This window comes from Pezoporus wallicus, unplaced genomic scaffold (assembly GCF_028554395.1).
Source record: "Pezoporus wallicus isolate ANWC-B61680 ecotype Strahan unplaced genomic scaffold, APGP_CSIRO_Pwel_v1 contig_8705, whole genome shotgun sequence".
NCBI lineage: Eukaryota > Metazoa > Chordata > Aves > Psittaciformes > Psittacidae > Pezoporus > Pezoporus wallicus.
In genome coordinates, this window is record NW_026638439.1 from 2,286,545 (window position 1) to 2,310,218 (window position 23,674).

The window sequence follows — 23,674 nt, forward strand, 5'->3', positions numbered from 1 at the left end:
TATTGCATCCCAACCTCTCATTTTTGAGAGTGTCTCTTGCACTGGGATAGCTCAAAGAAATTCTTCTCTGGAGAGCTGGGGGACATTGACAGGATCTATAAATGATGTTTTTTGGAAGGGTGTCCGATGCCATAGCAAAACATCATGCTGTCTGATGAACTGCTTTATAAACCATGTTTCTCTCTCCCTTTCCTCTCACTGTTGACAGTTGAAAAAGATCAGTTTAAGTTTTTCAGATCTTCCTGACTGCCTTTAGGCTGAGTGCTTGAAATCCCATGGCATGAGTTTTCCCTTGTATTTGCATTGAGAACTTTGTGTGCTGATGGTGTGTTTCAGTTGAGCAAGGGACCCCTGTCACTGAGTCTGCTGGGTCTCTTTGGAGCATCGTGCATGTTGTTTGCTGTTCATGTTTGTTTTTCCCATCATATCAGGGTTTTTTGTTGTATTTCATGGTGCCTTTTAATGGCCCCTATGTCTTTTGCAGGAAGTGTCTAGCAGATAGATGCCTGCATTGCCCATACACAAATCCATAACGATAGCAGGCATTAACTGACTGGCACACAGAAACTGCCCTGTTAGCAGTCCCAGTCCTTATATTCCACCATACTCAGGGCAGTACAAACAGAACATGAAAAAGCTCCTGTTTGCCTCTTTATTCTCATTCTGAGGTACAGACTGTGTTTATTCTGCTTGCTACTGATTCTAGTGTGTTGCTGGGAAGAAATAAGGAAATGGCCACCTACATTTTAGTTGTTTCTGCAGACACAGCTGCTGGCCAGAGCTGCACAAGGATGGGGCTGATCAGTAGTATTAACAGCCCTGCATGTCAGATGGACTTACTGAGTTAGATACATACCATATTGCAGTGATTTTACAAGACTGAGTAATTTCTTAGCCTACTAAATTAAACTTGCCATCTGACACATTGGGAGTTGATAGTTTTTAAACGGAGAGTGAACCACCCAAGTGTGTTCTGCTCAGCCTGACAAACAGCCCCTCCAGTGCTTTGATAAGCGGATATTTGTGGAGAGCAAAGGGGAAAAGTTGCGTGGAGGCAAGGTCATTGCTATGTATTTAATAACAGCAAAAGAAAACCAGGAGGGGAAGAAATGTCTGTGGTTGTGATGAAATTAGGGACTATCTCAGTCATATGGGCTCAATTTATATTCATGCTACAAAATAGTACAGAAACATCGGGGTAGAATCCTGGTTTGTTGAAGTTCTGGGTAGTGATTTCTGCTGTCTTTACAGTGGGGTATTGGGTATGGTGTGGAAATACTAGCAAGTGTGTTGGAAGGTGTTTTGTTGGCAAGTGAAGAAAGCTTAGGGCTTCTGCAGCCTAAAACGGAATGTCAGCCTGGGCTTGTTTACTGGCAAGTATGTTCTTAAGAGTTCGTGTGGAAGGATGGATGGCACATCTCTGACAGGGTTCAGTGCCAGGTTGGACAGTTCTTGGAGCAACCTTGTCTAGTGGCAGGGGGTTGGAACTGGATGAGCTTTAAGGTCCCTTCCAACCTAAACCATCCTGTGATTCTATGATTATGTGACCACAGTAGGTCCATTTTTGTTGTTTGGGCACAAGGGAAGAATGGAGTTTGGATGCTTCTTGTTCCTTGGATGCTTTCCATTGGGATGTATTAAAATGCCACTCCGCAAAAGTTGAAGTGCAAGGAAGGAGATTAGTTTTCTCTACAGGATTCCCCAGCAACCTCCTAGCAGAGCAGGGTCTCAAGCCCTGTGCCCTCTTCCCAAGGGGCGATGTGCAGCCCATGTTGTCATGGTGCTTCTCTCAGTGCGTTCTGCAAAATGGAAAGGTCTGGTGGCAGATGGAGAAATCTACAAAGTTCAGCCCAGTACAGCCTCATTCTGTTTAATTTTTACTTTTTGCTTAGCAATGCTCTTTATTTCAATGTTCCAAACTAACAATTTTTACTGACATGTGAGTACTTCCTTATGCTTTTGAAAGCTAAACCTCAAGAGTTGATGCTGGAGCGAATTGCAATTCTGATTTCTTATTTTCTGCTGATAAATGTTCTCAAAAGATGAAAACCTTTGTCCTTGCAACATCAAGACTGGCCTAGTGAACCGGAGACAGCAGCTAAAAGGCACAGGGTGCCTAGGCAACGCAGGGTGTTTTTTGAATGCATACTGCTCTTAAATCTCTTGAATTATTAAATTTGACTTCAGCCAAGTCTCTTTAAATAGCCTGCATTATGTGGTAGCTGCCTTCTGAATAGCCTAAAGAAAATCCTATTGGATGTCTCTCCTGAATTCAGGAAAATTGGCTTTGTTGGTCAGAGGAGACATCTGGCTTGGAAAGTGTTGGGAGGAGCAGCCAGGTGAGGGAACTGGAGGAGACAGCTTTGGCTTTGTTCTTACCAACCTCTGCAAGCAACTTGAGGTGTCGGTGGAGTTTCTTCACGGTTTTAGTACAGTGTGTCTGCTTAAAATAAAAAATTGACAAAAGGAAAGCTTTAGGGAATATATATAGATATATATTCCCCAAATATATACACATATATGTATTTTTCCCAAGAGAAAAGGCAGGGTCAAGAGAGAGGATGATTTTCCAAGAGGTTTCTTGGTATTTGCTAATGTTTCTTTGAACCTCAGCTCCTAGGACATTGTGTGAGAATCTTTCCTTTGATTTCTCAACAGAAGAGCATTTCTTATTGTGGTGTTTAAGAGTGAGTAGCTTATAAAAGCAAAGTGGAAATGCTCCAAAATAAAGGGGAAAAAACAGGAAAAGCTCCAAAATGCTAAGAAACTATATTGCCTTAGATATTTTTTTATTTTTTCTTTTCAAATTGTGACTTTATTCTTAAATCAGCAGAGAAGTTATTTGGGAGTGGAGGGGGAAATGGGCATATTTCCTGATTATTATTGTTGGTTTTTAATGCAGGAAGGGAATGGCTTGGATGCATTGCAGTCTATTGCTGTTCATTTCTCTTCTGGTCTCAGTATGCCCTATGGTACCAATATTCCCCACCAATTCTGTAATTAGGCATTATGGAAAGAGCAAGAAAACACCACTGCTCTTGGGCACTGTGTTCTGCTCCTGATTTACTTTGTGTTCTCATGGCTCATTTAATTATGGCATCTTATTATTTTCAAGAATTTAGGATAATAAGATATTGACTTCTTTTTTTTTTTTTGGAGGGAAACATTAAGACTGATTGGCCTTTCTGATATGGTAAGTGGTTACCCCTGGGAGAAATGAATCTCTGGTCACCAGAGCAGCAGACCAATATATGGATTGTTCTGTATGGATTGCTGTGTCCTGAGGGTCTGCTTGTTGGCCCCTGGTGAAAGGAGAACAAAGTAAATGTCTTGGACAGCCCTGAATGCTCACTAGCTGCATCTTTGTTGTTATGCAAATGAAATAGTCAGAGCAGGTCTGTAATACCATCAGCCAGCCTGGCCCACGAGTCCAGTGTGTTATTTTATAGGGTCACTGTTTTGACTGTCCAGATGTCCCGCAGAGCCTTCATCTGGGGCAGAAGGCCTGCCAGTGAAGCCCAGTATTTAATGTGCAGATACCTTTTACAGTGTCAAATCTTCTCCCTGTGTGTACTGACTCATTTCTGCTGCCTTTACAATCTAGCAACATCTAATTTCTGTCACTAGTTCTTGTTAGATTGTGGTGACTGTAGGAGGGAGCTTTGATTTTTATTTTCTTTTTAATTATTATTTAATGAGTTCCCTCCCCCTCCTTTCCCAGCTGCCATCAGAACAGTGCTGAAGGAAGCAGCTCTGCGTGTGCCCACTTTTATTGGGCACAAATGTCCTGTTGCATGTCCTTGAGCGAGCAAGATCTCATAAATGGGCTTGTCTCTTTAGGCAAGTGCAAGATGAGGCTTTTGATCTGACAGGAACATCCTCCAGAACACTGTTGGCAAAGGAGTGGAAAGAAATCCATTCCTCAGCAGCAATGGAGAGAACATGACTTGTAGAGTCCCCGATTAAACAAATCAAGTAATGATGTTTTAGGGCATGAAGAAACCTGTATGTAAGTGAGTGCTGTGTGTGTATACCCTGCTCTGCAGGCAGGCTGCTCTACTGTCTCTATTGCTAGTCCTGGGTTTCCTGCTGGCTCAGGTGCTGGTAAAAAAATCAGACTGGTGTGACTTTGGCATTGAAGGCAGTGACTGTTTTACCTGTAGGGCTAGGGCTGACATACCTTGTGTAGGTGCAGCTGCATTTCTATGGCCTCTAGCTCATTCTGCATTTTCAGCCAGATTGAGTGGTGGTGGCTTACGTGCTCGTGTCTTGCAATAGCAGTTTCCATGTTGTGGAGGAGGAGGATGTGTGGCATAGCTAATGTGATAAAACCTTCTGTAGTATAGACAAGTGCTCAGAGCAGCAGAATGGAGTTAACAGCCCGTCTGATTGATGCGACAGCTGCTGTTCAGAGCCTTGGGAATAGTAGTAGAATTGTGTAGCTTTCTTAACTTCTTGTTGCTGCTGCTTACATCAGGACATCTGAGCCACAGGTGAAAAGGTTTATGTAGGATAATAAAACTAAAGAGAAGAGAGGAGTCAGTAGGAGGGGTACAAAGATGGAGATTTCTTCATGGTCAGTTCTGCTTCAACTGCTGTCTTCCAGGGAGCTTTGTTCTTAGAAAGCGGAGTAGTAAAACCTCAAACCCAACAGCAGAGCTCATGAAATGGGGGCCAAGATCTGAGTGTGGCACCACATCCTGTGCATTTGGTTTTCCTCTGCTTGCAGGTGTTTTATCAAGAGTTTCCACCATCCCTGCCTCACTGGTGTTGAGCCTCTCCCATGGAGCTGAAAGACCCTGTTCCCCTGCTACCTACCTAGCAGGTGATTGCTTTCCCATTGTTCTATTGCTGAGATAGTGACTGGGAAGTTGTCCTGCACTAGGAATTCCAACAGCTTAAGAGGACACACAAACCCTTGTGTTTGCAAACAACTGTTTGGCTTGTTTAGAAACTAGAGGGAGAGATGTTGGCTGTTTCAGAGGTTTAGAAATAAAAGTTAACATAAAGCCCTCACAAACCCAGCAGAGTTTGAGAGTCTGTTTGTATTCAGTAAGGCCTAAACAGATCATTTACATGATGCTGATTAAATAAGCAAAATGTCTTGTGTGCGACAAGTCTTTTCAATGTATTAATACACAGGCTGTTGGGAGCTGTTTAAAGGTTCCTGGATGGAAAGAATTCTGCCACATCCATGGAAATCTGCTTTTTTACTAAGGAGAAAGAACAGGTACAATCTACTTCGCATGAAAATGGGTTGCAGTGCAGGGTGCCTTACTGTAAAACACAATTCCAAGAGCTTGATGACCTAGGATGCTTGGTGGCGAGTTACACTGAGTAAGATTCCCTTTTCCACTTAAGGTCATAAAATGTGATTTAGGTGTCGCTTAAATGCTTTACATGTTGTAATTAACCAGCCTTGCAAAATTTTTCTCATCCATTTGTTGCAGGAGTTTAATTTAAGCTATAAAATATCATTGGTTTTGATCACTTTTTGGCAAGGAGAATTTTGTTCCTGGACTCGTAGATCTCCTGTTTGGTGGGGTTCTTTTTGGCAAGGCCAGACTAAGGAAGGGCTGGGAGGAAACTCCTTTCTGGCCCAGAGCATGGCAGTTGGTGCACAGGAAAGGATGTGAGCAGGGGGTACTGGTTGGTGGATGGGGGTTTCTGGTCCGTGGTTACTTCTACTGCATTATTGTGCTGTGTCTGTTTCTGGAAGCAGGAGGGCAAATCTGCAGACTTGGAAACTGGTGTCTGGTAGGACAGCTTCTGTGCTGGGCACATTGTACCCTGCTCACGTTCTGCCTCCCCCAGACAACAGTATTGGACCAGCATCAAGGCTGGCTGAGGAAACATCTCGAAAGAGCTGATCCCTGGCAGTGTTCAAGGCCAGGCTAGACAGGGCTTGGAGCAGCCTGCTCTAGTGGAAGGTGTCCCTGCCCGTGGCAGGGGATTGGAACTGGATGAGCTTTAAGGTCCCTTCCAACCCAAACCATTCTGTAATTAGTCTGAAGACACTGGATTGTAGCAGGAAATACTGAATTCAGCTCCTGAGCCAGATGATCACACAGAAGAGATGTTCATGGTCTTTCCTTGGCCAGCATGAGCTCTCTCTGACTTTGTTTGCAGGCATCAGGAGAGCATCCAGCGATGGACCACACAGCTTTCTGCTGATTGCTGACTACACAACCTGGGCACTGCTCTGCCTTGGAGCATTCACAGCACATTCTTAAACCAAGAAATAATTATGGAGGTGCTCAAGTGTCCTGGCATGGGCAGTTCTTGTCATGAGAGTCTTGCTTCTCCCAAAAGCACTGGCACTTTCTGCTCTGAAACCTTTTAGATAGCTGCTAAATGAGACTCTTGGCTCGACTGCTTGTGTGCAGCTTGTTTCAGCAGTGGAAAGGGAGTTAAAAATTTATTTTTGCTCTCAAAAATAGCTTTCTTCAGCCACAGCCGGGGTTTTGCCTTATCCTCCCTTGCCCTTGAGTTTGACATATGTATATATAGAACGTGCGTGTGCCATGTGTGAAATACTGCAGTTACTGCCTGTGGATGGAGGAAGACTGATTTTACAAATGTTTCTTAATCACCTCTGGGTTTCACTCTTTATTTTTAAAGCCTTTAAATAAGTTTTATCATAGGGTTTGTGTGTTTTACATAAAGCATTGGCATTTGATGCTTCAGTGAGTTAAGGATCTTGGAGGGTATTTTTTTTGTTTATCCTTAACTTTGGAAAGAATCCTGGTTTTCCATCTTCTCACCTCCCCCAGAGAATTTGCAGCCTGGTCCTGTTGAGGTTAACAGGCTATGTGAAACTCCAGAGATTGAAGTTAGTCACAAGTTTAAGTCCTCTGTGAAATACTGTCATGACAGTTCTCAGCCAAGAAGTCTTGTCCACAGTGTTGGAGTGCTCAGTCTTTTCTCATTCCGATTATAATGTGTCAAGGAAGGGTAGGAAACTTGTATATATATATATATATATATATATATATATATACACATGTATATGTACATAGCACACATGAAACTGCTATTGCTTCTGAGCCTTTTGTGATTTTGCTCTATGGAGATTGGAGTGCCATTATTGTGAGTCTTAGTCACCTTCCTGTCTCTTAATTTGCACTTTTGAATAAGCTTTGAGGCTGTTCTGAACTTAAACTCTGCCGGCCAAACTGTTATCAAACAAACTTGTAGCTTTTAGGCTCAGAAATGCTCAAATGCATGAAACAACTTGGTGGAGAAATGAAAAGCAAGCCCTGAAACTCAAGACTGCTCTGTTGGAGCCTTCATCTCCATCCTAGATACAATGGAGACATAAAAATAGAGTAATTTAACTGGGGCTAGATTGGCACTTGACTCATGGCTTCGCATGCTGCTTGTTCTCTCTTCACAAAAGCTTTGATAGTAATTGGAAGAGACTTGCTGTGGTGCTCTGGATATCCTGCACTGTAGTAAGAAACAACAGGTTATTCTCCTATAACCAACAGTCCTATAAGCTGCAGCTTGTTGTGGGGTTGGGTTTGGGGGGAGGTTGTTTGCTGTTTTAAAGACAGGTAACAAATTGCAGATAGGTGAGGAATTGATTTCATTGTCTGAGCCTTCAAAGTCAAAGAAAGCTTCTTTAGAATTTCCTGTATTCTTGGCATATGTTCTTTTATCCCAGCTTTCCTTTGTCACAAATGCAGTCTGTGATTCATGTGATTCGGTCTCAAAGGGCTTGGTAGGTGAGAATTTCTGGAAGTGCAATTACTTTATGCCATATCCCTATGGTTGTAGAACAGTCTTAATGCTGAGGATTACATGCTGAGAGCTGCTGGTTTATAACGTGTGCTGGCACTGAATCAGATGTGCTGGCAGGTTAGGTTATGCTGTAGCTTTGCTGCTGTAGTGTGTGTGGCAGAAGGGAGACATCAGTGCTCTGAAATACCAATAGCCTGTGTGGTGTGATATCACCTGCATATTTTTGTCTCCTGGACTTGAAGTGAAATGAAAGCTCCTGATGCTTCTTCACTTCTAAAGATATATTTGAGCTGTACAAACTTGCAGTTTTTCCAGGTAACATTTCCTATATTTATAAAGGGAAAAAGAAGCTCTTGCCATGCTGATGACATCCTTCATGTTGATAAAATTGTGCCCACAATGCATAAATGATAGGCATAAGGTGGGAAAATTCATCTTCATTGGATCTTAGGCAGAAGCTCTTCCCTGTGAGGGTGCTGAGGCGCTGGCACAGGGTGCCCAGAGAAGCTGTGGCTGCCCCATCCCTGGCAGTGTTCAAGGCCAGGTTGGACACAGGGGCTTGGAGCAAGCTGCTCTAGTGGAAGGTGTCCCTGCCTGGGGCAGGGGTTGGAACTGGATGAGCTTTAAGGTCCTTTCCAGCCCAAAGCATTCCTTGAATCTGTAACAGATTCACCTCTGTCCAGCGCACCTGGGTGGTGACTGAGGAGAGCTGCTCATCTGACCTCCATGGCTATTACACCTTTGCTAGATACTTGCTTTCAAGAAGAGAACAGTGGCTGTATTGGTAGGGTTTAATCCATTGCTTGCCATTTTTAATAGTCAGGCTGCATGTCTTGTCCTTTGCTGTGAAGGGTGAAGGTAGGTTACAAAACCCATCAACCCTGCCAGCTTGCTTTCCTTCTTAGCATCTAAATAAGGTAGGTGAGCACATGTGGGGATTACCAGCACATCTCCGTTACTGCAGTGAGCACGTTTACTGGTTCAGAAAGAAATCTTGAGTTACTGACCTACATGGCTACTACGCCTGTGCTAGAAACTTGCTTTCAATAAAGAAAACTTGAGTTTATGCTGAATGGCATTCTCTGTAATCGTTGTAGATAAGGCAGAAAGTAATAGAGCTGGCAGAAAACCACGGGGTCAGCGCTGCAGTTAGTTACTGTTTGTTCTCTTCTCCCACATAGACTGATAATGAGCGTCTCTGCCTTTAGTCATATGCTTGATAGATATATGTAGGAGTGTGTGTATGTATCTAGTATCCTGGCTTGAATAGACTTCACTTATTTGGGGTGGTTTTACTATTTTGTGCTCTTTCTTTTAGAAAGAGACATTAGGGAGAAAAGGTTGGGCAACTGAGGGGCTCCTAGGGCACAGGATGGGCTGCAGAACTCTCCACCCTTAATGAAGAGCTCTAATGTGGCTGTTAACTGCTTGTAACTATTCTGACACATTCTCATTTCAGAGACTGTGCATATAGGGGGGGCGACAACTTCCCCTTCTGCACTTCAGTGGAGTTTGGTAGCTGGGACTCTTGGGTCTTCTGCTGTTTGTGTCCCTTTGTGAAGTGTTGATAATACTTGGCTCTGCTGTAGGGCTGTCATGAGCACAGCAGGCTTGACTTGGCACTGGGAAAAGGCAGAGAAGCCTCCGATATTCTCGGGAACAGCATTGTTCTGGCAGCCTCCAGAATTGCCAAGTGCTTGTAAGACATTCCAGAATACCAGTGATGCTGGGGAGGGCAGGGGGGACAGCGACAGAACTGGAGAGTTGTGGAGCAAATACTTTCCAAACTTCAAATTGCTGCTGGTGTGTGTTGGGATGGCAAAACATGCAGATGGTCCCTGTGTTATGTATAAAAGGCTCATCATGAACATGTTATGGGTTACTGTAAGAAATTATGGGGGTTGCGAGTGTTCTGATGCAGAAGGTTTGGACTAGCTGGGGCGTCCTGCCTCCTCCTAATGTGTTCCGTGTGTGGCCTGGGACTTCAAAGGTCTTAGTAAGGAAGTAGGAATTGGTTGTTTGTGTAAGGTCAGGGCCTCCTGTAGTGAACGGGTCCCAAATGCTTCTGAGGAAGCTGTAAGAAACTAGACAGGGATCAGACGTGCATTGGAAAGGTTCTTTTTCCTACTGTTTCTTTTTCCTACTGCTCAGCAGGGAGAAGGCTTCTGTCTTCAAGCACAAGCCTGTAAAATGCTGCTTTGATTGTTTATTTTAAATGTGTGTGAATGGAAACACCTTGCATACTTGCATTCATGTAATCCTCTTGCACACAGGTATTTTCTTGTCCAATATGTGCACACATTAAGCCCTCTGTTTCGCAGAAAATAGGGAGATTTTGTGACCTTTTTCTTTGTAAAGAATCTTTCTGCATTACTAACATTGTCACAGAAGCACCACCGAAGGGTCGTGGTGTGTGAGGTGGCTAGCAGTGGGAAGAGCCTCATTCCAGGAGGCTGTTCTAATAAAAAACATGGAGTGAGTGTCTGGTTCCCCAGACCAGCTGGTGTGATGTGCCAGGAGGGACAGGTAAGATGGCTTGTGGTAAAATGTGGTGTGAGGGGGAGATGATACGCACTTTCAAGTGCATGGATGTGCACGCTTCCGTCGTGTCTGCTTTCAGCTGCGGTGTGTCCATGTATTTGAGATGATAAATCAAGGAAAATTAACTGGAAAGAGAGAGCTTTCTTTGTGTTCTCAAGGAAATAGCTCCTAGAGATCTGACTCACTTTGGATCTTCCCTTACTTTTGCAGAATGCTGATACTCTTAACCCCTCTTACATCAGGTGATGAAGCGTGTGTTACCTGGTGAAGCTCCTGGAGGTCATGAAAGTGATTCCTCTTTGAGCATTTAAAATCCTTTATGTGAATCCTGCAGGGGACTAATCTATGAGGAGCTGTTTCCAGCCTTTCCAGCCAGTGGTTTGATGTTTCTCAGCCCTCACAGATGAACTTGTGTCTTGTCTGAAAAGCCATTGCTGAGGACTGTTACTTTCCAGGGTGTTGTGGCAGCTCTGTGGTCCTGGTTGCTAAGTTGCTCATCGAGTAAATGTACTCGGAGAAAACAATCTTCTTCTGACATCAGGATCCTTCTTCGCATGCTGAGGGATGCTGTGAGCAAGGTGTGATGGTTGCACCTCTTTCTAGAGAAGAGACTTGGTGCCTGTCCTGTTTTGCTGAGGTGGGATGGCATCAGTGGGGGAAGTGGGAGATGCTGTTTTTTACTGGGTTTACCTTTGGACTGGAATTGAAGAACTGGGTTTTACTATTGGTTCAGCCTCTAGTATTTCTGGCTGACCCCACTGACGTCAGTTCCTCTCCCTGTAGTTTAACTTCTGTTATTTAACTGTGCAGTTTGCTCTGGATAAATAGATATACATGAGCTACGTGTTAACAGCTAGCTCTTGGAGTAGAGATCTGCTGACTCTGGGATGAACATGATAAACTACAGCATAGCATGGTACAAGCACTGAGGAGCTTGTAATTATTTGTGTCACGTTTGCTCTCTGACTGAGATGTTCTTAAGCCAAATTTTATTTCAACCAGCAAGTAAATCTTTTCTTTTTCTTCTTTCAAATGGGAAAAGTTGCTCATGCTTAGTATCACGTTATCATTGGGTTACAAAACAATCAGGAAACACAGGATTGTGTTGAGTACAGCAATATCAGTGTTTTAATTATGTGAAACTCAAAAACGTATTTTCTTGTACCTAATATACAGGCTGGAGGCACGAAAGCTATGAGTGTGACACAGTTACAAAAGAGTGATAGCACCAGCCAGGGCTCTCAGATAACTGGTGTTTTGACTTTCTCATCTATGACATGCAGAAGGGAATGTTCACTGGGGTTTTATCCTTTCTTTTAAAACCATTGTCAAGCCTAGTGCTTACTGAGGACTAGGTTCCATTCAGGGGCTGTTCTCTCAGTCCAGCATTTGAGTCTCGGTTCTTCAGAGGTCCTTGTTCCTTTGGGTTCTTTGATTTCTTTCCAGTTCTTATCCTCACTGACATGCAGTGCTCCCAACCCTGTTGACTGGTACAGTTCCTGAGCCAGCCCTTATTGATGTTGCCTCTGGTCCTGTAGTCCTGAGGTACTATAAGGATAACTTAACAAGACCCTTCTCTATTTTTTGCACCCATTTGCAAAGAAGAGATGGTGCCTTGAGGTTTGTGACCCTGCCTGAGCCTTTCACAATGAATTACGGCCTTTTATCTACTCTGAGGGTCATGTTCTCTTTTTAATTGCACTGAAGTGACTTTCCACTACGTTTGGTACGTGCCATAATTTGTTCTGTAAGACACAGCTTCCACATAATGAAAAGGAACGTGCAAGCTTGCCTGCCTTGAACATGGCATCAGGGTTCTCTCCCTCATTAAATCAACGTAAGTCTTTTGACGTAGCCTCATTGGTTCCCTGCTGCATTTTACTCCATGAGTAAAGAGCAGAATGTGAAAACTCACTCTGTTTGGATAATTCCCTTCACTGGTGCAAACTGGAGGGAAGTTTACACAGATGTGTGACATTACTCTGTTGTAACACAAGTACAAGGGCTGGAGTTGTCTGGTGGGGGACGTGTATTCAGTGTCCTGTACCTCCCAGACACCTGGAGTATGTTGTATGGAAAACACAGACCTCTCTTAGCTTGTGAGGTGTTCTATTTGACTGCCTACAACTTTGGATGCTCTTCCTGCTCTCAGGAGATCCAGGGATTTCTTCTCTTCCTTCACTTTGAGTTCTTCATTAAATAGTTCCCTAAAAACACTCCAGTAGAAGAGTGGGTACCACAGGGCCAGTTTTTGGTCTCTTGCTACATATTTTCCAGGTTGCTTCCTATAGACCCAAGGGCTATCTGGAGGCCAGGTTGGGTATCACCAGGCTGTGTTTTCTCTTGAGGCTTTTTAGACTTTTAATCTCAGTGGTGTCTTTGCTAAGGAGTTTTATGGACTCTGCTTGGTTGTTTTCTGTAGGGTGGGTTCAGTTGCAGTGTGTGGTTAAAACCAGCAGCTCTTGCTTTCTTTGGACAAGATTAACTCCTGACGTAATTCCCAATGAGTTTTGGTATTTATCCCCGCATTCAATCTCATTCTGTGTGATAGCAGCTGGAGGCAACACTTTTTCTTCGTACGTGTGTGGAGTTTGCTCGCTAACTCTGTGCAGCTACAAAAAAAATCTTCCTTTAAATCCTCTAAACTATTGGCACTAATCCTCATTAGTGTACTCTGTGCATCTCTGTCATTTGCTTTTGTCTATTGCTGTGTTTTTCATGTACCTAAGAAAGCCTTCAAACAGGAGTTCTGCAATAGAAAAAGGCTTGTAAGAAGATTGCAGATTACTATTGGTTTTCTAGTGGCTACCCTTTTCATTGCTGTGTTAATGTAGAGGCTTAATGAGCAGCTTTGACTCCAGGGCAAGGCTGAGTGCTGCTCTGAACAGCAGTTTCCATCTAGGTTTCCTTTGAAATGAAGCATTTGCTAATCTGCCAGCTTTTATTTTTGTTTATTTGTGCCTCCTGCATTCATCGGGGTAAAGGGTACAGTCACACGAAGGGCTGCCTGAAGACTTCTGGGGACTGAAAGGGATGCACTTGGGGCAGCTACTAAGACTGATTTTGATATTGATGCCTAAATCTAGAAGTGGCATGATCCCTCCGCTCCCCTTTGACCTTCTCAACCAGAACCCACCACCCTGTCTCCTAAGGAGTGTCTCTGTTAGGATCTAAAGAATGTTTTCCAGCAGGATAGCATACATGTTGGGGAGGATATGTGGCGTTTGGAACACGGCATTCCCTGCATACTGGGCTGAGCTGTATTTGCATTGCTAACACCTTCCTAGAGAGTGCAGAGTTTCCACATCTCCTCTCCCCTTTGTCTTTCAGGCCCAGGCCTGTTTGCTTCTCCGGAACGTTCTGCTACTTCGTGAACTGAAGCTCTTCATGACAAAGGAGGAGTGGGAGGAATTGATAAGAGAAAGCATCAGCCAAGTGACAAAGGTAACAAGCTTCAACATGTTAAATGTACAGATAGCACCTAATGGGTGCTGCTTTTACTAGTGGGGTGCTTGTTCAAAGAGCTGAATTCTGCAGCTGTGTTTGGCTTAACAGATCTTGGAGGGGTTGTGCCTGCTTGTGCCAGGTCTGAGTCGTGTCCACTGGGATCACAGCATTCTTGTAACACGGCTGCTAGGCATATTTTCACCAGCTGCAAGAAGTGTGGTCCCTGTGTGTGGATCTAGGAAGCGGAGCTGAAGTTTTAGGGAATACACTCAGACAGATCAATTCAAGGTGGTTTTAAAACTAGATTTTTAATCAGCAGGTATTATGGATATGAACTTCAGGGCCAAAGAGATAGACCTGAGGCGCTCTAGGCTTTTGACTCCTAGTGTATTGGAGACCTCTGGACCAGACTCCCTCATTAATATTGTTTGTGAGGGAAACCTTAAAATACATTGGTACAGAAAAAAAACTGGGTTCCTGATTCAGTAGCAGATGCAGACTGCACCTGACGACAGTTTTTGGGTGCAGCCATTCTGGGGGAGGTGATCTGCAGGGCAGAAGACTGAAGAAGCAAATACCATTCAATTATATCCTCATGGATTGACGTGGCGGGAACCAAGCAACCAGGTTAATGTTGTGGTGTGGTGGCTAAACTTGATGACGTGGGAGATTCCAGCCTTGGTGTTCCTATGTAACTGCAGTATTGAACTCTTCCTAAGTGTAGCTTGTATTCATCCTTAAATGCTGCTTACGTGGTAATTTAGGCCATTCCATAATGTACTATATTGGAGCAGAACTATTAGCTCTGTTCTCTTTTGTCAAGGAGGTGCAAAATCTAAGCGAGTCAAGGAATTCAGAGGTGCTGCTAATGATTCTCAAGGAAGCAAGTGATCCTGGGTTTCATTAAACAGCTTTTGTTTAATGATTACATCAGGAATCCAACGGGTGGAGTTAGGTATGATTTTCTTTTCCAGCTACATAAAACGTGCCGCTCCTCCCAACCTGGTCATCTCTGTGTTTCTCTCTAGCAGCTTGATACCTGCAGGACTCGGTGATTCACTGGGAAACCACCAACACTTACACTGCCTTCATGTTGTTCTTGTCAGGGAAAGTTGGGCATCTTGCAACCCAATCAGTGTTTTAATGAGCTTTGCTACCAAAGCATCCTCCGTGCCTCTCATTTCTGTGGTCATCTGTGTTTAAAGAAAAATTCCTGGGAAATACTGTCAGTTTGTTTGGGCTGTCCAAGGTACACCCTGCAGGCAGGCGTCTGCCCGTGCTGGTAACTGCAGTGGTATATAGGTTCTAGTTCTCTTTTTGGCCTGTAAAAGCTGTGACATAACAGAGTAGTGGACACAGCTGTGCTGGGTTTTGTCTCCCATCCTCCTGCTCCTCCATTGCACTAACACAGAGCTGGTATGGCTCTTTAGAGCTGGGGAAGCTGCACAGCTTTAAATGTTGCTGCAGTTAGGGAAGATCAAGAACTTTACATTCTCTGTAACAGTTTTCATTCATGGCCAAAGGGTCACACTTGTGCTGTGAAACTTTCTAAAGCTGCAAAAGGCATTTTGTGTCTTTTTGGTGGCACAGAAATGCTTGCTTACCTGAGTAAAAGCTGTAAAAACAAGCAGCGCTCTGTGGTGTAGTAGAGCAATACTCACGTCATGACTGATCTCTTCTGGAGGTGGTAAAAAGTCCTTCATAGCAGAAGTCAGTTGCTGGAAACTGAGCAAATTTAGAACCTGTACAATGTATGTGTTTGTCAAAGAGGGTAATCCACCATCAAAGTAACTTGCTGACAAGTTTATTAGCGCTGAATCTCCAGGCGGAGATTGTGCGCTTGACTGAAAGAGAAGCTGCAGGTTGGGTGGAAGTTACAGGCTTGACATTGAAATTATGGGGTGAGTTTGTTTGGACTGTGTTAGGCAAGAGCTTGGGCTCAGTGGTAGCCCTTTCTGTCCCTGATGTCCACGCATGCCTCTGCTGAGCTAGAAGATAGGGAGGACATCTGTAGAAGCAGGCTTCTCCTGCAGCTCAGTCTCGTTCCTTTTCATCAGAGAATTCAATGGGCTGTTCCAGGTCAGCTGTAATTTGGAGGTGGGTATGTGAAGTAGGCAGATGTTGGCATGTAAGTGCTTACCCGTGGGAACCTGGACTCTGAGCTGTAATTCGTGATGCTATGGAAAATGGTGAAGTTTTATTGCCCCAGGTGAAAGGTTTGCACTTGCTGTCATTGGCCCTTCCTGCCACCATCCCTCACAAACAGCCGTTTTAAGAGGAAAAGAAAAATGATAATGGAGAATTTTATAACTTTCTTTGACCCAGGGGGAAGTCTGAAATAAGCTGTGAGGGTCGGTGGTTTAACCGAGTATCCTGATGTGCACTGGTAACTCAAGCAGTGTTACTGTACTCAAGGAAGCTGTCATCTGGAGCCTTTGCTAGGCTCTGTGTGGCCTTGGTTAGATCTGCAGCTCTGGCTCTGGTAATTCTTGGAGCACAGGATTGATGTTGCAGGTGTAAGGCTGTGAGAGAGGATAGGATGCTGTCTCCTGGTGTCTGCTTTCTTATTCTGTCTTGCCTCAGTGATTGCACTGCATACCTGCAGATCACTTGGTGGGGAACAGCGAGCCTGGGGTGGTTTTAGGCAATGATATGTGCTGGAACTGGATCTTGGATATCATCGAATGATGCGTGCAAGGCTAAGAGGCAGATGAGGGAGAATCAATGGTCAGGAGCTTTCAATGAAGAGACAGCTTCCTGAAATAGCAGCTCTGGCTGCTGCGAGGCAATGGCTTTTGTGCTTACATAAGCTAACTTGACCTTATTTGTTCCCAAAATGCTTAAGCATGCTTATAAAACATACATCACAGTCATGAGGGATTCATGTTTGCCATCTCCTTACTGTCAGCGAGGTAAGCCTTGATGTCCTAATGGGTACTTTGGAGTTGACTTTCTCTTGTGAGAGTCCTGCTTGCTGTTGGTGCTCTTGGCTTCTTCTGCTGGATCAGTTGGACAGCAAGCCTTGTCCACAAGCACTGGGACTGCAAAGGTGAGGAAGCAGGGGAAGCCCTGGCACAGTTTGGGCTTCCCAAGTCCTAACACAAAGCAGAACCCTGCTGCAGTTGTTCAAGCTTATTCTGATGTTGGGAGTCTGGATGGCTGGGTTGTGCTTACAGTCTAAAGAAAGAGTTGCTTCATCTTGTAAATGACAGAGCTCACCTGAGATCCTACAGTATCTGACAGAAACCTCTTCAAGACCTTTGTTCTTTTATCAGTAGGTCTCAATGTGCTTTACAAAGGAAATCCAAACCAGTGGGTTGTTGATGTAATGAAGCAAGTATGTCACAGAAACCCAAGAGCTAATGTATTTAGTTTACTGAAGTTGCTTGCCCTGTTTTACAGATGACATGCTTGCCTGGGAGCTGAGCCAAGAATCAAACTCAGGTCTCCTGAGACACGCCAGAGACCCCTTTGTACATGGATAATCTGCGTGTTTCTTAACTTGGCTTCAGATAGGAATCTCTGTCCCTGTGTTATCTAAGGAGGATGGTGGTAGTTGTGAGTTCAGGCTGCTTAGGGTCATGCAGTGATGGTAATGGCAGAACCTGAGAGGCCCAAGTTCCCCATTTAATGCAGGAAACTGCTGCCCTGTTTTGGGGAGGGATCTCTGAGGTTGCTGCTGGGGCTCACACAGTCTTTCTGGCTCTATCAAATGCATCAGTTTGGTCTTTCAGCACTCCCAGTTGGCGCTGGGGGCACCTTTTGGTGATTGTTCCCCCTGTTAGATGTATTTCCATTTTCATTCTGTTATGTTACGAAATTGCTGTCTTGGCTTTAGAGTGATCTCGAACCCGTGCCAATTTTGTAGGCACTCACTGACAGATTTGCAGCAGGAAGCACAGGATCTGAGTACATGGTTTCATTACCTTTTTTTGTCATCCCTTTCCCAGGGACTGCCTTGCCCTCCTGAACTGAGGTGCTTTGTGTAACTCCCAGTTGAGGCTGGAGCTCCCGGTTACAATGTGGAAGTGGGAAAGGATTTTGCCAAATATTCCAGAAAAAGTCTGTTTTCATGGCTGAGCAACTGCAAAACAAAACAGCCCTCAGAAAACGTGCTAAAACTGCTCTCTGTGGCTTGCACACAGCAGGTTCCTGAGGGTTTCCTTTGTCTCTTCTGCAGTGAGTAAATCATAGGAAGCGCTGAACTTTACTGCTCTTTTTCCCCTGTGCTTGTTTTGTCATAAGGGATGGGCAGAGCAGATAACGTTCAGGTTGGTTGAAACCAAAATGGGATCAAGGCATCCTGGAATGTAAAAACGTTCACAGGCTCTGATATCCAAGTTCAGTGCAAGACCAGAGACTCCCGGTCACCAGTATTGGATACCTTCAGATGAATATACACGTTATCCTAATGACACATGTGATGCCTCCTTCCGCTTAGGTGGTTGCTTGGACAGGGCAGGCAGCTGAAGCCGAAGGCAGTCATGATTGTAGACAGACAAGGGATTACATGGCCTGTGCAGGGAATGTTACAGATGACCCAAGCCCTCTTTTCCAAGACTTGTGTCTAAGTTATTGTATGCTCTCTGAAGACTTTTATTGTATGGCAGTTAGTGATTTCAAATAACTATCCGGAGCCACTCAGAATGTGTGAGGGGAAGAGGGATGGGTATACTGTATAGCCCTCCAGTGCAGACATGCCCTTCATTTCTGAAGGGCACATTTGATTATCAGTGTCTTAATTTGTAGGGAGATAAATTATTAACAGTGACTTCATCAAATCTCTGAAAAAGCCATTCTTCATTTTTTTTTTCATGAAGATTGCCTGAACTTCTATCTGTCCATCTTTATAAATTCTTAATTCATTGCCCTTTCTCAGCCTCTTAGCTTGTAAAATGAGGCCAGTAGTGATTTAACTGATATCTTTGACGTGCTTTCGGAATACTGGATGTCTCTGTGGAGAATTCATTTCTCCTCTGTCTCCTCAGCTGTCCTGGTTGGTTTTTCCCTGCTGCGTTTTTGTAAGGTCTATGGAGGAAAACAAGAATCGGATCTTTACACTTGGGAAAGCATTGACATTTTCTGTGAGCACAGCTTCTGGATTGTGGGCTCCTCCCTCTAATAACAGCCAAAATAAACACTGCAAAAAATGCCCTTTAGTTATACCCTTCCGTACGTGGGTCTGCTTTGTCCTCTACCTTCCCTCTCTCTCTTGGTCAGGGACAAGCAGGCAGTTGGTGGTTACCTTCCCTTTGTGAGCATTTCCCCGTGCCTTGTTTCTCTTAGAGATGCAAGGAAAAAAGTTGTGAACGTTTGAACTATGTCTTCAGAAACTTGGTGAGAGGAAACAGAGGGAGGAGGGACTGTCTGTGCTTTTATTCCCCCTTTAAGTGCTCTCAGCAGGAGCTGCTGTGTTGTTCAGGTGGGTGGTTGATAACCTCTCCTTGTGGGTTTGGGTACCTTGTGCACATGGAAATGGATCTGGCTCTGTGCATAGGTGGAAACTGGTGTGGAGAGATGTACTCTTCCCTCTGTCTTCCATGATTTATCCCTAAGTTCTAGCTTGGGTTCTGTTGTATAGCGAATATTGTAATGAAAGAAAGTGTTTGGGGGTGGCGTTTTGGGAAGCTCAGAGTTGATTCCCAGCTCTGTTACGGTCTGCATGATTCAGTCATCTTCCTTGGCCTCTCTGTGAAATGGAGGGAATGATGCTGGCTTCCTCTCAGGAGAAATGTGAATGTAATTACAGGTGAGGTGAGGGTGCTTACATTGGATAATAACAGGAGCTACGAGCATATGGAATACTAAAATACTTCATTTGGTTGTCAGTTTGTTATTAGCCTCTAAATGGCAGAGGAAGGCTGTGCTCCTCCCAAACCTCTCAGCTTACCTACATGTTGACGTGGGAAACCTTGTGCCTTGGCTCAGGTCATGGGCACAAGCTTGCAGGGCCCAGCCCCTGCTTTCTGGGGTCCCTCTGCAGGTGACTCCAGCACAGGGACCTGGGACACACCAGCTGGATTGTGGCTTTGCTCGGGGACCTTGCATGGAGCCAGGGTGAAGCTTCAGCTTTCAGAGGCAGTGTGGAAGCAGTCAGCATCCTGAGATCAGACCTTCAGCGCTTTCTTGTTGTGACTGTGGCTGTTCACTAGGGTGGAAATTCTGCTGAGCCAAGTGCTGCAGGAGAAGAGAGTTTACCCCAGCAACCTTGGGCTGTGCCAGGGGGTGTAAGGTCGTGCAGGGTGGGTGGAGGTGTGTGTTCTGCAGAATGCACTTGGCACTGTGTTCAGCCACGAAGCTGCACATTTATCCATCAGCATCAGGTCTGTTATGGGGGAGGAGGGGGAAGGATGGAGATAGTGCAGTGTGTGGAAAGAATGTAGGTTGGCTGGGCTCCTCCAGTTCACGGAGCAGTGATGGATTTGTCAGGCTGATCCCACGGAGGGGAAGGGCTGTTTGTTTTCAACAATAAAATAGGCTGAAGGACGTGCTGGGAATGCATAAATACTAAATGGCATTCAAACTTCCAGCTAGGAAATGTGCTTGTGCCTTTGTAGCAGAGCACTCCTGGGCACTCTGGAGATACTGCTTTGTCTTGTAAGTCTGGGTTAAGTGTGACCCCTGCACTATAGTACCTATGAAAGGGGCAGAGGGGCAGGCAGGAAGAGGTTGCAGGCTTGGGTGAATGTGGAGGCTTCCAGAAGCATTACCTGGCTCCATGTAACAGCTAATCACCATCTTCCCTGCAGGAAACTTTGGGCAGTGGCTGGGATGCTGTCTGGCTCAGCAGTGGCTGGGATGCTGACTTGGGCTCTAGACGTGCATGCACCCTTTCTGATGTATGGCAAGTTTCAGGGAAGTCATTGGCTTAGACTAAAATCCTACCTACCTGTGAAACTGAAGCATGGAGCTGTGTGGTGAACTAGCTGCTAGCCCTTTGTCCTACTTGTATGACTCAGTTACTGAGGTGTTCACCTACTGTGCTCTAAAACACTTCTTTTATGCTTTGGGAAGGTGAAAGAATGCTGTGAAGTTCAGTGAGAGATGGAACGAGGGTTGGATCCTGGGATACCTCCATGTTTGATACAGGAATTAGGAATATAAGGAAATTGATTGATAAGATGCAGTGGGTGTGCTGTTCTCCTTGTAGAACCCGAGAAGCAGAGAAGCCCTTCACCAGAAACAGCCCGAGGCTTTTGGAAGCAGCGTGTTTAACAAACCCAGACAAAAGCATCTCTGCCAGCTGCATCCATGTAGGGTGAAGCAGGAACTGGCTTTAGATGAGATGGGAGTTCCAGGGGTGAAAACTGCCTCCATATTTTTCCCTTTTGGAAAATGACATGCCTAGATCTGCCAACAGCTCAGATGTACAGGCATGATTAACCATAACAGGTGTCACCGAGCTGGAACTGAGCTTCCCTATGAAGCAGGTCTGGCTGTTTACTGAAGGAGCAGAGTAAGAGAAGCAGGAAACGAGAGAAAACAAACCATCAGCCAGTGGTGCAGGTGTAGCTGTTGAGCACATGTTATGTGGTCTCTCTGCTTTTAGCATTGAGTGACTGGGTCATCTCAGGTTGGTAGTGCTTTCAGAGGGCAGGGGAAGGGAGAGTTGGATACCTTTGTGAACAGCACATGGCAGAGAATCACAGAAGAGATGGTTAGACAAGTTCTTCTGGGTTTTCCCTTAACCCTCCACCATTGACCTGTAGCATAGCTGGGAGGAAAACCCCTGCTCTGTGCCTCAGTCTTGCTATGTAAAGTGGAGATAGTTGCCAAACTTGTGCAAGTCTTTGTGATCTAATCAGTGTCTGAGGCTCTCCTAAGGATGCTGCAGATGACTGAAATACTGCTGTTCTTTCTGAGGCATGCTTGTTATGTGTTACAGTTTGACAGCTGTTAACAGAGTAGGTTTTGCTTTAATTTTATGATTGTATTGTATACGTTCCCCAAATGAAATCATGGTAGGCCTGCAGAATGATTGCCCTATGCAGCTGGGGTGGCATCTTTCGGATAGCTGAGTGAGGAGCAGACCAAAGCAATCCTGCTCCGTGAACCCGCAGCATGCAGACAGTGGTCCGTACCTTACGCAGCAAAAAGTAACGGCAAGTACTTGAAGTTTGGACCCAATTCCCATTGAAGAGACTTGGGAATTTCATTCCCTGGGAGCAGTTCCCCAGAGCTTTGCCAGGTCCAAAGCCAGCTTCTTTTACATGCCCACAGTGCAGCATGGTTTGTACCGGTGTTGCATGCTAGAGCAAATCCCATGGAAACAAACGCTCCACTGTGTGCAATCCCTGCTTTGGGAGGATGAGAGTGAAGCAACATGACAGAAGATACCATCTCGTGTAATGCGTCATGGGAGGCACAATGAGCAGTGATGGTGAGATCAGGAGCTGAGCAGGAATTGGACTCAAGTCTTTGAGGAGGCTTGTCTGTCTCAACCATGCCACGTGCAGAGGTGCCGGTGGTTTTGTGCTTTTTGGAGTTAAATTTCTTTTAGAGCCGTTATAGCAGAAGGGAAAGGGAAAAGATGCATGTTGAGAAATAGTAAGACTTTATCTGAATCCAGTTTCCTTAAAGCAAATCCATTTTGCTTCTGGACTAGAGAGGGTTGTGCATTGTGTGAATTACCTGCTGCTCCTTTGGCTTCTCCACCCACTCATACCCTCTTCCTTGTTCCTTCCTGGTCTTAAAAAGCTATTTAAAAGTGATCCATTTCACCAGGGAGCTATTTGTTTGCAGATCACTTAAATTGTACTGGATTGCTTCTGGCTATTTATGCTAGTGGAACTGTGCCTGTGTTTCCAGACTCATGCAAAACACTGCTTTTAATATAGATGCTTATAGCACTGATGTCGCTAGACCTGTGGTATCTTCTGTCTCCAGTTGGGCAAGCCACCCTTTCGTTCTCCAGGTCTGCATGAATTCTGTTGGGCATGTCCCAGCTTCACAAGCACTTGAACACTGTTCTCAGACTTGTGAAAATCAGCCCCTGGGGAGGTGTTCAGGGCTATGGGGCTTTTCTCTTGACTTTAGGATGATTAGTTTCAAACCCTTCAAAGCATCAGGGCAGTTCTGGGCAGCAGCAACAGGCAGTCGAGCCGGTGTGATTTAAATGCAGTCATCTACATCACTTATCTACAGTGGGGAGAAAATACAATTTATTTTTAACACCTCAATTCTAAAATGGTTGTAGGTTGTGTATTAGAAAGATGAGATGACACTTGCCTTCAGCTGGCTCCTTTGCACAGCACTGCCCTCATTTCTCTTGTCCTGAAGAGCTGACAGGCCATACTGATGTTCTCTCACACAACTTGTACACAACTGAGCAAAATAAGGATCTCTGACAGCTTTAACCACAGGTAATGCCTGTTACCCTGGCAATATCTTGTTCTTCACATTGCAAGGAAAATTTTAATGCAAATCATATTTTTTCTATGTTATTATTAATAATTATAGTGATTATTATTTCTTGTGGTAAGCTTAATAAACAGAGTGTGCATGGCCCATGGAGTGTTGTATCCTACATGTGAAGATTTATTTATATTTTCATCACACTCCTCTATTTGTTTCTCATCTTACCTGAGACTTCGGAGCTGTTGAATTGTGTGACCTTGTAGGTTACTGACAGCTCTGGAACAGAGATGCAGTGCATCCCTGTGTATCAGGGGAGAGTAATTAGCAAGTTATTGATAGTCAGATGAAGTTGTGGTATGAATTCCAGCCAGCAGAACATGGTGGCTTTCTAATACAGGCAGCAGGAGAAGCTCAGAAACCAGAGAAGAACTGCAGTCCTTCCCTTTCCATTTCTTGTCCAAGGGTCCAGACAGACAGGAGAAGTAAAACCATTTTCTATGCTCCCAACCCCAAGGAACCCCAGCTGGGTGTGTGAAAAGGTTCCCTTATCCATGCTCTACAGACACGGGGATGGGTGACTGCTTCT

General features: G+C 44.7%; 1 protein-coding gene across 1 annotated transcript in view; it reads left to right on the plus strand.

The window, feature by feature from the left end:
• MYBBP1A (MYB binding protein 1a) overlaps positions 1-23,674 on the plus strand; it is a 57,949-nt gene that overhangs the window by 29,384 nt on the left and 4,891 nt on the right. Inside the window, exon 24 of the mRNA XM_057410722.1 lies at positions 13,615-13,728. Coding sequence (XP_057266705.1) covers positions 13,615-13,728 — 114 coding nt within the window. The remainder of the gene's footprint in view (positions 1-13,614; positions 13,729-23,674) is intronic.